The 15488-nt window shown below is 32.3% G+C and overlaps 1 protein-coding gene across 3 annotated transcripts in view; it reads left to right on the forward strand.

Moving 5' to 3' along the window:
• The window catches only part of RIC1 (RIC1 homolog, RAB6A GEF complex partner 1), a 111134-nt gene that overhangs the window by 46801 nt on the left and 48845 nt on the right, over positions 1-15488 (forward strand). For all 3 annotated transcript variants that reach the window (XM_079113004.1, XM_079113003.1, XM_079113005.1), the window contains one exon: positions 15347-15454. In XM_079113004.1, the coding sequence (XP_078969130.1) occupies positions 15347-15454 (108 nt within the window). The remainder of the gene's footprint in view (positions 1-15346; positions 15455-15488) is intronic.

Genomic DNA, 15488 nt, shown 5'->3' on the forward strand with positions numbered 1-15488 from the left:
GTATTGGTTTATCTAAATATCTAAAAATGGAAAAGGTATAGTGGGTTTTTTTTTTTTTTTTTTTTTTGCCTTTATGTTCTTATACAAACAGTTTTGGATATCTTCAGATTACCAACACCAGAAACTCTGAATATACTTTCATATAACTGGCAGTTGAATAGGTTTGTTTATACCAACATCATTGCAAACATGGATAATGAATGTTTTGTCTCCTCTGACATTACAATAGCTGTAACATCACCCCAAAGATTCATGCCTGAGACAATGCAAGGATGTTGAGAGGTGAAGTGATTAGATCATGAGAGCTTTAACCTAATGAGTGGATTAATCCACTGATAAGGATTAACTGAGTAGGAACTGTGTCCAGGTAAGATGTAGTTGAAGCAAGTAAGTCATTGGGGGCATATCTTTGGGGTTTATATTTTGTCTCTTGTGAGTGGAACACTATGTCTCTTGGCTTCCTTGTTGCCATTTTCTGAACTCTTTCTGTGCCATAGCTTTGCACCATGATGTTCTGACTCATCTTGGGCCCAGAGGTATGGAGTTGTGTAATCATGGACTGAACCTCTGAAATCATGAGCCAAAATAAACTTTTCATCCTTTACATTGTTCTTGTCAGGTCTTTTGGTCACTACAATGCAAAGCTGACTAAAATACCAACTTCGATTGAAATGTGTGGTACATGACCATCCCTTTTTACTAATACGTTCTGAGTGTTGTTTTTCTAGGGAATAAATTTGATCGCATTTGCCCCTTATTTCTAATATACCACTCTGTGTTAAGTTCATGAACTTAATTATATATGTTATTAACCATGACATTTTTATTCCCTTTGAGCCTCTTAAAACATGTCTAGTTTGATTTCAGTATATATATATTCTGTACACATGTGACCATTAGCTGTTGAACTTTGCATGTTTCATGCATCCATTAATTGATGACATAATTATATGAGTACTTGTTAATAGGATTGGTAAAAATATTACTGTGTAAGTTCTGGGTAGTGCAGTCTATTTCTTTATTAGCCACACTTCTGAGGATGACTCCTGAACTTAAAAGATAGAGTTGTTTAAAGGTCTGCAATTCAAAGAGCCTGGCACGTTGCTCTTATCAAACTGAAGGCCATTTGTGGTTTTTTGGAATTGCGGGGGGGGGGGGGGGGGGCGCGTATTTTATAAAATATCCAGTAGTCAGATTAATATCTCTTTAAGAAAACTTCTGAAAATTATTTTCCTCCATCTTTCCCATTCAAAAAGTATTCAGTTTTATCAGGCTTTAAGAACTGTTGTTGATTCTAGCAATGCAGCAACTAAGAAATGGAACAAAAAAAATCCTGCTTATAGAGCTTGTGTTCTTCTATTAGAGGGAGATAAATAATATTTCGCAAGTTAGAAGATACATTTTAGGCAGAGATATAAAGCCAGATAAGGGAATATGGAGTTAGATCATAATTTGAAATAAATTCTTCTGTAATGTCACTGAGAAGCTAACATGTAGAAGAATCTCAAAGAGTTATGAGGAAACAAACCTAGGGAGAGTATTCTGGATTGGTGAGATTTAGGAGATAAGAAAATTCATAAGAAAATATTGTGAATAAATTCCCTTGAACCAAAATAAAACATACATGAAAGTGCACATGCAGTTATAATGTAAGTTAAGGGACACATGAAATATGCAAAGTTCAGCAGCTGAAGTTCATAGCATGTACATTTACAGAATATCTACATACTGAAATCAAATTCAGTGTTATGTTTCAGGAGGCTCAAAGGGAATAAAACAATTAATAATTAACGTACATTCTCAAGTACATGAACTAAATACAAAATAATGTATGTTTGTGTACTCCTGTAGAATTTTCTAAATTTTTACACTGGTAATCCATGAATTATCTTCTCATTAAAAAAAATCAAACCGTTATATAAAGATAAAAAAGTGAAAATATGGACCTTGTCTGCTTTTTTAGATTGTAATCTCATTTCACTGTCCAATTGTCTTGAATCTTTTGGGTAAATAATTAGGAGTAGAATTACTGGAACATTTCACAAGCCTAGTAATCTTTGATTGGATGCTAGACATTATATTATTGATTGTCTGATTTTTGTGTATTTCCTTTAGGGGTGTTGAAATTTGTTTTGGGTAGCAGTTGTTTTGGCTTTCTTGATTCTTTTGAGACTTGTTTGCATGCTTTTTCAGGGTGGATCTAAAATTTACTTTGGCTGATTTAGCCTCTATGAAATCTTTAACAAGGTGTATCCACTTGAGCCAGTTGGAATTAAAATTCTTTCAGCTGAATATCAGGTGGGCAGCCAAAACCCTTAGCAGTTGCCTAGCCTTGTGGGGTGCCACAATATGTATTCATAATTTAGTATTCTGTAAGACTCAGGGGAATGTGGATTTCTAGATCCCTTTCTGTAACTCCCACCTTTCTGGTACTCTTCTCTATAAATTGCTGCTTCTGCTTCCCTGAATTTTAATCTTGCTCTCCTCAACTTACACTACCATAGTGTGCCTGAATTCTCCCACCCTACCTGGTAGTCTGAAAGTGACTTCTGCTAGAAAACCTTATTCGTTTCCCTTTCCTCATGATAACACTTTTGTGGTACCTGTTATTCATTTTTAAATACAGTTGTTTCAGCTGTTTTGTCCAGTTTTGTTTTATTTCTAGGGGGCTAGAAACCAAATCAGTTACTCTGTTAGCGGAATAATAAAATGACTACTTAAATGCTCATCAGTCAGCCTGAACAGTTTTTTTTTTCTTTTTCCATTAGAGTATATTTAAGTAAATCCAAGAAATCATTATTTTATTTTACATTATTATGGGCATATCAGTAAAAAAAAAAAAAAAAAAAAAAAAAAATTTCAAGGAAGTAATTCACACATGCTTAGTATGTATGAAACCCTTGAGTTCAACCTCCATGAGCCCCCTGCTCCCCCAGTTGCATGTCTGCAATTATGAAATGTAATATATGGGAAAAGTTATAATTCTGAGCCTTTCTAGAACTATGGTTGGAGAAGCAAAGCCTCTTAGTTCCAGAGTTCACCTAGGACTGCCAGAACCCCCTGGATCAAGCACATTCTGGAATTGTTTTAAGATTTGAAAACCTGGGATGGAATTGATTCATCCTCATTGTTATATACAAACTTATGCTTACTGTCATTTGTAGACATTAACTACATACTCGGGCTTAAGAAGTATGAGATACTAATGAATAATTATTTAAAGATAATGGCAATGTAAAGTGACAAATGATCATGAAAAGTTACAATAATATTTCAGGGGAAAGTGCTCACTTATTAGGGTAAGTTCTGTAGATAAGGAGACAAACTATATGCTTAAAAGAAAACATAGATCTTAGGTTAAGTTATGTTGCAAAAAAGTTATGTTGCAAAAAACAATGTATAATTAACTGTACTCTTGAAGTTCCTGTATTCCTGCACCACAAATTCATCAGTTTATCTACCTCATTATTATTTTCTTTAGCTGACAGAGTATTTGAGATATTTTACAAAAAAGAACTTGTTAAATTGTGTAGTAACAGTTTTCTGTATCACCTAGTGTAATCCCCAAAGCATATTTAACATTTGTGAGTACTGTGGTTTGATTTTCAGTTACCAGTTTAATGGGAAATTACTCCCTTTTCAAGGCTATGATGGTAAATTTGACTAGTAATTGACATATCCCATTAAAACATTTCAATTTTTGTTGCCCTTTATTAACATGAATATCTTGTGTCATTGATTAGAATAGAAACATGGAAGACTCTACTTTTAATTTATATAAAATAGATTAGTAAAATAAAACTCTCAAACTGACTTAGTGTCTTTTTTTCCTTCTTGTATAATTTTTGAACTTGTTACTAATACCTGAAGTATATAACAGTTGAGAAATGTAAAGAAAGAGTATACATAGCATTTGGAATCAGAGAATTGGGTTCTAGTTCAGGTCTACTTTTATTAGCAAAGATTTTGGAAAAGTCACTTCTTGAAATATTTTCTGTACTTTTAAAGTTCTATGTATCTATAAAATGAGAAAAGTGAATAATTAGATTTTTTGTAAATTGAAACTGATACTGTTTAGATTGCCTTTTAAAGTATTTAATGTCTCCACATTTTAAGACAATTCATGTGTATAGAAAAGAAGGGAATTCTGATTCATTGAGTATGTGGGTTTATAGTGAATTCCAGTTCAAAGATTGAAAAAACCTTAAGTTGACAAAAAATACAAGTGCTCTTGTTCAAAAGTAAAGCTCATATTGAGCTGTGTATTAAATGTGAGCAATCACAAACTTGACTCTTCTTGAGAACTTTATTATATTAGAGTATTTGTTTATATAATACTTGAAAATGTAGTGTTGACAAAGATAAAAGAGGGATAAACTCTTATTACCAACAGCTATGTACTTATTTATATTGCCCTTGCTTGCTTATTTGCATTAATAGTTGTTAATTTAAATAAAGTTAATATCATAACATTAAAGGTTGTTTACATAGATGTTAAATAAGAAAGTGGCATTTTATGAAATGTTCTATGGAGAGACTTCTATACAAGTGGTATGAGCAACCTAGTCTCTAGAAATGTTTTACTTCATAAACTGAATTTTAACAGATCTTAGTTAAACCATGCTTTCTGGATGAAGATTGATTGGACTTTTCACATCTTGGATTTATACAGTAATCTGACACGCAACAGTTTCTATCTGTCCACTTTGATTCCAAAACTAAATTAACATTATTATATTTCATGTATCAAAATTAATGGCAGTTTGCCATGATTAAACTTTAAAGTATATTCAAAAGTTTTCTTTTTTTATAAATAACCAAATTGTCTGCAGAGGCTATGTGAACTCCCGCAATTTAAAGTATGTTAAGGAAACAGTCACATAGTTGATCTGATATTGCATTGAGAAAAAAAAAATCAAGAATACTTAATTGGTGACTTCTCAACATTTCCTTTATTCATTGGCTATTTTATTTGAGGAAGAACTACTTTTCAAAAACTCATGGGTTGAAGAAGAGGCTCAGTCTTATTCTAGTTAAAATTTAGAATCGATTTGGTATGCCTTGAACAACTCTTTCTGCTTTTTTCCCTATTTTTAGTTTCTTGATTCTCAGGTTATCAGTTCTCCTGGACTGCCCCCTTACAACCCATTTGCACAAAGTTCATTTGGTTTCCTTTGAAATTTCCGTCTCCTGTATCACAAGTTCCACTATAAGTTGCAGGGGAACTGCAACTAACTAGTACTAATCTGGGATGATTAAGACCTGTTCAGCTAGTTACACAGATGTTTAGTTTTGTTAGCCTTAGTTAATCTTCAGTGGATAGAACTTTAGGACATTGTTGAGGCATTATGTTGAGATTAAGCCCTTTTCCCTATCTCTTAATTCATTCAGCTGTTCTCATTTTATTGATATGCGATTGTGTATGTTTCAAGATCAAGAATCTGCATGTTAATTCAGAATTTTGATTTTAAAAAAGTTAATTTATTAAAATTTCAATATAAGCAGCTCTTAAACTTGTAAGTTCTATCTCCAAATCCTGTTTATAAATCTAGCATATTTTAATAACCACTTTTAGAACTTTTACAACTTAAATTCTCTTAAGTATATTAAGCTATGTTTCACAAATTTTGTGTATTGTGTTTCTTTGTAGTCCTTCGTTGTCTAACAAGTTTTTTAACCTTTCATGTGTAGTATTCTTTTTGCTAAAGCATGATATATGCATTAAACTTCCATTCTGCAAAATTGCATGTTAAAAACAGCTAGTGTGAAAATAGCTGGTGATCAATTAAAACATTTTAAACCTGAATTAGAAGAGTCACAAACAATAAAAATCCAAAAATAGTATTTTAAATATAGGACTTTAAAAGAGCAAAGAACACTTGATGGGCAAAGGGATTTAAGAAAAGAATTAAGCTATTAAATTATGGTGATAATGGAAAAGGATGCAGTGATAATTATTTGAGCCAAGAAGAGAGTACTTAGTTCTCTCGCATCTTACATTTCTCTGTTGGTGATTTGATTTCGTGGTGGTGTAAAGCATTAGCAAGCTGTGAGAAATTCTCTTAAGAAAGTCTATGAAATTGGTGGTGAAACTTTACAGATTTAGATCAGAGGATTCATCTAATAGATTTAGATGTCTGATAGGATTTTTCTTTTCCATGTAGTTTCAACAAGACAATTTGAAGTTTTAAACTTTAAATAACTATTGATTTCCCACCATGGTTTTCTTGTTCATCACATTCTTCTTCCCAGTTAGCTTTTTAAATTCAGATTCATCTCAGAATTGTAGAGTCAATTGTTACTGTTTTCTTACTCTTCACATTTTTTCCCAGTTAGCTTTTTAGTTCAGATTCATCTCAGAGTTGTAGAGTCAAGTGTTGTGTTTCATTTTCCTTAACTTTTTTTTCCTCCATATTTGTCTAACTCTGTGACTTGAGTTGACGGGGTTCTGTTTTGTTAATACAAATTAGCAGATTTTGTTATAGCACATTCAAAAAGTCACTAGCTGGCTATTCCTTTGGAATATTTTGAACTGTCTTATTCTGTTTATTAAAGGATGTATACATAGCACTCCTAATGTGGGGATATTTATCTTTTATTAATGGGCATATATATTTAATGCTTTCATAGTAGTTTAGTTTAAATACAAAGTATGGCTTAGAACTAAATTTTCTTTTGAAAGTTTAGGATTTTGTTTTGATATCCATGTACCTTTTTTTAAAATTTTATCTCTGTAGATTTGTACCATAATGTTGATTGTGAATGTGGTAGTTATCACATATCAAATTTATTTTCTGTTTCAGCAAACAATTTGTATTTTTAGTGATAAAGCTAAGGTAACTAAAATATCAAAACTTTTTAGTTTTTAGAGTACATGACTGGAATCAAAAATAAAATGAATAATTATTAATATTTAATAAACTCAAAATGTCACAAAACATATTCATTCCACTTATCAACAAGACATAAAAATGATAAATATTTATGCCCCTAACAATGGAGCATCTACATATATCAAACAAACCCTTCTCAATTTAAGAAGCAAATAGACCACAACACAATAATACAGGGTGGCTTTATACACCTGTCTGACTACTGGATAGATCATCCAAACAAAAATGAAGAAATTACAGAACTAAAAAATACAATTAATAATTTAGACTTAACAGACTTATATTGAATACTTCATCCATCAAGGACTGAACATAGTTTCTTCTCAGCAGCACATGGAACCTTCTCTAAAATAGACCACGCCTTAGGCCACAAAGCAACTCTAAGCAAATACAGAAAAGTAGAGATAATACCTTACATCCTGTCAGATCATAAGGGAATGAAATTAGAAATCAACAATAAAATAAAAAATAGAAGCTACTCGAACACCTGGAGACTAAACAATATGCTATTGATGAATGGATAGCAGAAGAAATCAGTGATAAAATTTTTAAAATACTTAGGGGTTAACTGAGAGTAGCAATGCAACATATCAAAATCTCTGGAACACTATGAAGGCAGTTCCAAGAGGGAAATTTATTTCATTGAGCTCATTCATTAAAAGAATAGGAAGTCAAATAAATAACCTAACATTACATCTCAAAGCCCTAGAAAAAGAACAAATCAACACCAAAAGCAGAAGATAGGAAATAATTAAAATCAGAGCTGATATCAATAAAATTGAAAAAAAAATCCAAAAAAATTGACAAAAGGTTGGTTCTTTGAAAAAATAAATAAAATTGATAAAACCTAGCCAAGCTAACAGACAGAAAGAAAAAACACAAATTACAGTTTTACTACTGACATAATTTTAACAGAAGCAATAATAAGATTAAACAAAGTCCTGCAGAATACAGGGAGATATGATTGGGGTGGAGGAATAGTTAAGTCTTCATGGTGAGGGGGCAGAATAACATGTTTTTGTTTCCTTTGTAATATACGTGATATGAAATTTATCCTTTTAAAATATACAGTTAACTGATATTAAGTACATTTGCAGTGTTTTATGCAATCAATATCTAGTTCACATTACTCTAAACAGAAACCATGAACCTATTAAGCAGTCACTCCCTATTTCTACTCTAGTCTCCGAGCATGAATCTGTTTTCTCTCAATGAATTTACCAGTTCTGGTTCGATCATATAAATATATTCACATACTATATTGCCTTTTGTGTCTTATTTCTTTAATTTAGTGTAATGTTTTCAAGGAGCATACATTTTTTTTTCATGTATGAATAATTCATTCCCTCATGGCTGAGTAATAATCTGTTGTGTGGATATACCACCTTGTATTTGTTCATTATGTTCATCTGTTTTTCTGTTGGTGGACATTGAGGACGTTTCCATCTTTTGGCTATTATGAATAGTGCTACTATGAAAGTTACTATACAGTTTTTATTTGAACATTTGGTTTCAATCCTTGGGCATATAGCTGAGAGTAGAGTTGCTAGACCATATGGCAAGTCTAAATTCAACATTTTTTAATTGATTCTTTTTAGTTATATATGACAGCAGAATCTGTTTTAACATAATAATAAAAGCATGGATTATATCATGTTCTAGTTCAGACCCCAGTACTTCTCCTTCCCCTCCCCATTTTAAGGAACCACCAAATTGTTTTCCCACAAGCATTGTAAGAGGGTTTCAGTTTCTCTATACCATTACCACTTCTTGCTATTTTCTGTTTCTTTTTATGGCCATCCCAATGAATGTGAAGTAGTATCTTAATAGGATTTTGATTTATATTTGCCCAGTGACATTGATCATATTCCTTTGCTTATTGGCCATTTGACTATGTTCCCTAGATAAATTTCTAGTGAAGTCATCTTTCTATGTTTAATTGGAATATTTATCTTTTTCCTTTTGTCACTTTTTGATAGTATATTTTGCGCACAAATTTAATTTTGATGAAGTCAAATTTATCTGTATTTTCTCATTTCTTATGCTTTTGATGTTGTAAACAATTGCCAAGCCCAAGACCATGATGATTTACCTATATCAGAAGGAAAGAACACTGTGCATGACATCCTACAATATTGAGTTTTGTTTTTATTATTACAGAGTATAATTTATTTTCTTCTTTAATCCATTGTTATTTTAGAGTATATTGTTTAATTCCCACAAATTTGTGCATTTTCCAGTTTTTCTTCTGTTACTGAGGATTCTAGTTTCATTCCACTGTGGTTAATGAAGATTCTTTGAATGATTTCAGTTTTTTGAGATTTATTAAGACTTTTTTGCAGTTTAATATATGTTGTATCCTGAAGAATACAGGATGTATACTTGAGATGAATGTGTATTATGCTGTTGTTAAGTATTTGATCTAAGTGAGTTATAGTGTTGTTCACATTTTGTTTCCTGTTTGACCATCTTTCTTGTCTGACCCATTATTAAAAGTGGAATATTGGAGTCTTCAAGTATTATTTATAGAACTGCCTATTTTTCTTCAAAATATCAGTGTTCATTTCATATGTTGTGGTGCTGTATTGTTAGAGGCATATCTGTTTATAATTATGATACCTACTTACTGGATTGACATTTTATCGTTGTAAAAATTCCCTGCCTCTCCTGACAGTTTTTGACTTAAAGTCTGTTTTTTCTGATAATACTGTAGCTATCTTGTCTTGGTTACTATCTGCGTGGAATATCCTTTTCCATCCTTTGACTTTCAGCCTATTTATGTCTTTTGATCTAAAATGAATTCTTTTAGACAACTTGTAAGTGTAATCATTTTTTAAAACCCCATTCTGACAGTGTTTGTCTTTTAATTGTAACTTTTAATCTGTTTAAATACAAAGTTATTACTGATAGGGAAAGATGTCAGCCCCTTTGCTATTTTTTTTTTTTTTTTTTTTTTTTTTTTTTTTTAATATCTCTTGTCGTTTTTGTTCTGGGTTCCTCCATAATGGCCTTCTTTTTGTTTGATTTTTTGCAGTGTAACATGTTTCTTCCTTTCTCATTTCCTTTCCTGCATGTGTTTATTTTCATTAGTTAACTTGGGTATTACAATTAACATGTTACATCTACCCCAGCCTAGTTTGAATTAATATCAGTTTATCTTCAATAGTTACCAAAACTGTGTTCCTCCATGCCTCCTCTTTTAGATTGTTATTGTCACAAATTTCATCTTCATGCACTGTGTGATTAACAACAGATTTATAATTTTTGTTTTATGCATTTGTTAAATCATATAGGGAAAAAAAGGGTCATATAGGACTAAAAATATACTACCAGCTTTTATATTGTTATTTGTAGTTAACGTTTTTCAGTAGTCTTATATTTTCACCTGGCTTTGAGTTATTGTCACTTGTCCTTTCACTTCAGCCAGAAGGACTTTCTTTAGCATTTCTTGTTGTTCAAGTCTACTCTTGTCAAATTCCCTCAACTTTTTCTAAATCTGGAAATCTCTTGTTTCTCCTTTATTTTTGAAGAATGCAATTCTTCATCATTTTTTTCTTTCTACGCATGAAATATGTCATCCCAGTACCTTGTGGTCTCCATAGTACTTGATGAGAAATTGAGTGTTAATCTTACTGAGAATCCCTTCTATGTGAAGAATCACTTCTGTTAATGCTCTGCAGATTTTGTCTTTTGATAGTCAAATATAATGTGTCTCACTGTGGATCTTTTCAACTTTATTCTTTCTTGGAGTTTGTTGAGTTTTTCTAGACACTAACATTCATGTCTTAGAAAGCTTTCAACTGTTAGGTCTTCAAATATTCTTCCTATTCTTTTCTTTGTCTTTCCCTGCCTTTGGGACTCCCATTAGACATATGCTGGTATGCATGAGGTTGTCCCAAGTCTATTAAGCTGTGTTAATTTTTCTTCATTCTTTTCTTCTACATTTCAGACAACATAGTTTATAAAATTACTCATGTAGAATTGTCACAAACTGTTAACTTGGTGTTTTGTTTGCAATACTGGGGATTAAACCCAGGGCCTCATGCATGCTAACAAGCATTCTACCACTGAGCTATATCCTCAGCCCTTTTTATTTTATTTTGAGACCGTCTTAACTAAGTTGCTCAGACTGGCAACTTGCAATCCTCCTTCAGCTTCCTTAGTGGCTGTGATTACAGGCATATGTTATCATGCCAGTCCAGTTTGTTGACCAGTGCAATTTTCCAGTAAAACCAGTGGGTTTTACTGGAAAAAAATCTAGCAGCTTTCAGTTATTTGATTTAGTAGCTGTCAGTCAGCCTAATCTAAATTCCTGTCGCAGAGTTTAAAAACAACATGTTGTACAGAATATCTGCTCGTAAATCATCTACTCATAAGGAATACAAATCCTTTACTCTTATATTTTAGACCAAAGTAATTTATGGGGCCATCCCTAATTTTGAGTAGGCAGGTAACCACCATATTTCTCTGTGCCCAAATGTGGAAAACATTACTATCTCCTAATTAATCTACAATCTCCCCTCACTCTCCTATTTCATCCCCATCCATTCTTCAGCATTTATCTCCTTTTTTCTTTGTGTAAAGAAAGGTTATCACATTTGTTCCCTTAACTATAATTTCCATTTGCTTAGAACCTGGCATTGAAGCTACATACTCAGTTGTCAGCTCTTTTACTTTTAACTCTGTGACCATAAAGTTCTCAGTGTTTCTAAGTTTCAGGTTTTTCTCTGGAAAAATTAAGATAATAAAGCTTATCTCAAAAGATTATAAATGATTGGTTGAGATAATGTGTCTAGAATATTTTGTACACCATTTCATACATAGTAAATGCTTGAGTTATTACTATTTTCTTAGCCTTCAGTGACTTTCATAATCTCACTTTAACTTATCCTTCCAGTTTCACCTTTATCTTCTTTGACTCTCTTCTAACCATTTGATGGCTATACTTTATCAATTTATTGATAAACTATAAGTAGTAGTATTTTTATTATACATATATACATATACATAATATATATACATTTTATATATATATATATATACACTTTTTTTTTTTTTTTGTACCAAGAATTGAACCCAGAAACATTTAACCAGTGAACCACATTCCCAGCCCTTTTATAATTTTTTATTTGAGACAGGGTCTCAAAATTGGATAGAGCCTTGCTAAGTTGCTGAGCCTGGCTTTGAACTTGTTATCCTCCTGCCTCTGCTTCCCAAGCTGCTGGGATTATAGGAACACCCTAATGCGTCCAGCTGTTAATGTTATTACTATTATTATTATTATTTTGGTTATAGATGAACACAATACCTTTATTTTTTTATGTGGTGCTGAGACTTGAACCCAGTGCCTCACAGGTGCCAGGTGAGTGCCCTACCACTAAGCTATAACCCCGGCCCCTCCCCTGTTAATGGTATTTTTTATTTTGCTGAATTTTAATTTATTTAGAAGATAGAATAGAAATTTTTCTGTGAAATTTCCTTCTGATTTTGTAAGCGAAGTCAAGAAATCAGGATTTAAATTTTCTTTAGAAGTTTTATAATTCTTCAACTCTAATTAATGAAAGTATTTATATAAAGAAAAATGGAGGCTTTCCTGTTTTAAGATAGGTATTGAGGTAATTTTCTCTTGAAAATTTGAAATATTTCTATCTTTAATGACCTAAAAATTGGAAGAGAAAATGTAAATGACTTAGAAAGACTTACAAAACCTGAGGGCTTAAGTGTTGGATACAGACAGAAATCACTTTGCTTTATTCATACACCCAGAAAAGCTCAGGAGTTAGATGGACGAGTAAGTACCAAAGAATTTAAGAGTAAGGTAGGGGCCATAGAGATATTGCTTTAAAAATCCAAATACGGGAAAAGGACCCTTTGTTTTCATCACATGGTGGACAAGAAGTACATTGTCTGTTTGAACCAGAGGAATTCCAATCACAGGGTAAGTGTGAGGCACTGAACTAACATCAGGATTAAGTGCTTGGCTTCAGATATCTGTCTTTCATGCCTAAATATCGTAGGCATAATTGAGAGATCTTTCCTATAGAAATTGAACTACTCCAGCAAAGCTAATTAACAGGTACAAGTATTTGAAGTCCTCAGCAAAAAAACCTAGCTGGCCATTACTCTGAAGCCCACCAGTTGGCAAGCCCATCCTAAACACGCAGAGCATTATTGTTAGCTTTTTAATGTTAACACTTTAAATAGGAAAAACCAACCAAGAATTGTTAGCTGTCTTAGGAAAGTTTCCAGTGTCAAAGAGGGATACATAACAGAAAGCCAGGGGTGGGGATGTTTAAAAGGAACACACATTGCAGGAAACAAAAGTACTTAAAGGAAATGAAAATTCATTATACCAGACAGATATTGCCTAATGAAACAAAACAGAATGCCCTAAGAAGAAAAAGGGGAGAGCAACTGAGAAAATTTGTGGGATAACCATAGAACTGAAATGATGTACCCCATTTGTGTACAATGAATCAAAATGCAGTCTGTAAAAATAAAAAAAATAAAAAGAAATCTGAAAAAAAAATTTTCAGTGAAAGCATGAAGCAGTTGAAAGACTCTCTCTAGACATAGAATGTGAAACAAAATACGAGAGGAAAGAAAAAGAGGTTGGTAAGAGACTCAATATCTAACCAAACAAGAGTTCCAGAAAGAGATGACAGGAAACAAAGAACCTTAAGGAAACAAAACATGTAAATTTTCTAAAACTAAAGACATCATTGGCTTGAACAGGTCAAGCGCCCAGCACAGTGATAGAAATTCACATACTTGTGTAAAGTACATCATTCTGAAAATTCAGAACAGATAGTAAGAAGATCCTAAGGACTTCAAGATAGGAAGAGGGAAAAAAAGGATAGTCTATGAATAAAAACATCATTTAAAATGCTAAGGGAAATATATTGGCTTGAGCTTTTGTTACAAAATTTGTAAAACTATACACTAGAAAGAACAATGTAATGAAAACCCATGTGTTCATCTCCCAGATTCAAGTTATCAACTTCACCCTTTCCTCTATGCATAGCATACTTTAAAAATTTTAAAGCAAATTCCAGGTACTTTATCATTTTACTACTAAATGCTTCAATTTTTTCTGTAACATACTTTAAAGAAACAAAATCACACTTATTACACCTAAAAATTAGCAATTTGTTAATATCAAATACTTAGTTTTTTGTTTCATTTTCTCTACTTTAACTCAAAGCTGTGTTTAGGAATTGACTTATTCTAATGAGAATCTACTGCATTTAATAGATATGTCTTAAATTTCCACTAAGAGAAGACTACTACTTTGTATATATATATTTTTCTTTTTCACAAGCCACCTATCACTATTTGAATTTTAAGGTCGGTCTCTGTATTACTTTGAAAAATACAGATTAACCTTAAAACTAGTATACTTGGAGAATGTCTCAGGAAATTTACCAGAATGTATGATTAGCAGTTTAACTACTACCCATTTTCATTTTAGAGACTTTCATATTGATCAAACATATTAGTTGAACATGAACTCTAACTGACTCAGCCTTTCAGACATAGAAAGAAACAAATATTCCACATTGTTGCAGTAGCAGAACAAGGTAGCAAAAAGCCAACACCAAACATATATGAAAAATAGACCAGAAATAAAAAGCGAACAAGAAAGGTTTTTGAGCAACAAAATTTGCATAAAGCCAGGAACCTTAAAAGCCATTGGACCTGTTCAGTGTTTGCATGTAATTTTAAGAGTACAGGATTATAGGTGACTGGAAAGGAAGAAAGGTGATTTCACAGGCTAATTATTGCCAAGATTGATAGCCAACAATAAAAAAAGGGACAGATTCCATTTAATCCCAAAACAGGCATTGAGGAAGAAAAGTAGTCTAGTGAATAGTAGCCTACTTCTATGCCATGTGGAGAAAAGAATCCAAATCAACTCTTGTACTCCTTTTCAGCAGGGTATGTGGCATCTTGGTTACGTTGGCATTGACTTAGCCACTCTAGTGCAACCATTTAACACCCATGGATTTTTTTAAAATTTAGCTACTTTGCTTTTTATTATTATCAAGTAATTTTTGAAACATCTAATTTTGTTCCTGAATCTGACCTTAGTTCTAATATAAACCAAAAGAACAGGAATCAAAAGCGAAATGTGGAGTAAGATTAGATGAAGTAACAATTTGGACCCCTTGAAACATTCACTATATATGGAATAATACATTTCTTCCATTGCTTTCTAACGCACAAAATTCCGAGTCATTTTAAACAAAATGTTTGATGGTTCTCTTGAGACTTCACTTTTAAGTGCCCCACAGACTAGAATCTTGTTTTCAGTTAACGAATTGATACTTCTACTGCAATAGAATTTGCTTGTTTTTCATTTGAAAATCGAAGGGATGAACACCTTTATGTTTGTTTATTTGGGTGTAAATTAACCACAATCTTTCTCTTTAATCCTGTGCTGTTTCTTTTAGAGGAAGTCCACAAATGAAGGGGACACCCCATTTTAAGGAAGAACACTGTGCTCCAGCATTAAATTTAGAGATGAGGAAAATATTGGATTTACAAGCACCCATCATGAGGTACAGTGCTTTGATTAAATTTGGCATTTTGTGA

Source organism: Sciurus vulgaris (genome assembly GCF_902686455.1).
Source record: "Sciurus vulgaris genome assembly, chromosome: 15".
NCBI lineage: Eukaryota > Metazoa > Chordata > Mammalia > Rodentia > Sciuridae > Sciurus > Sciurus vulgaris.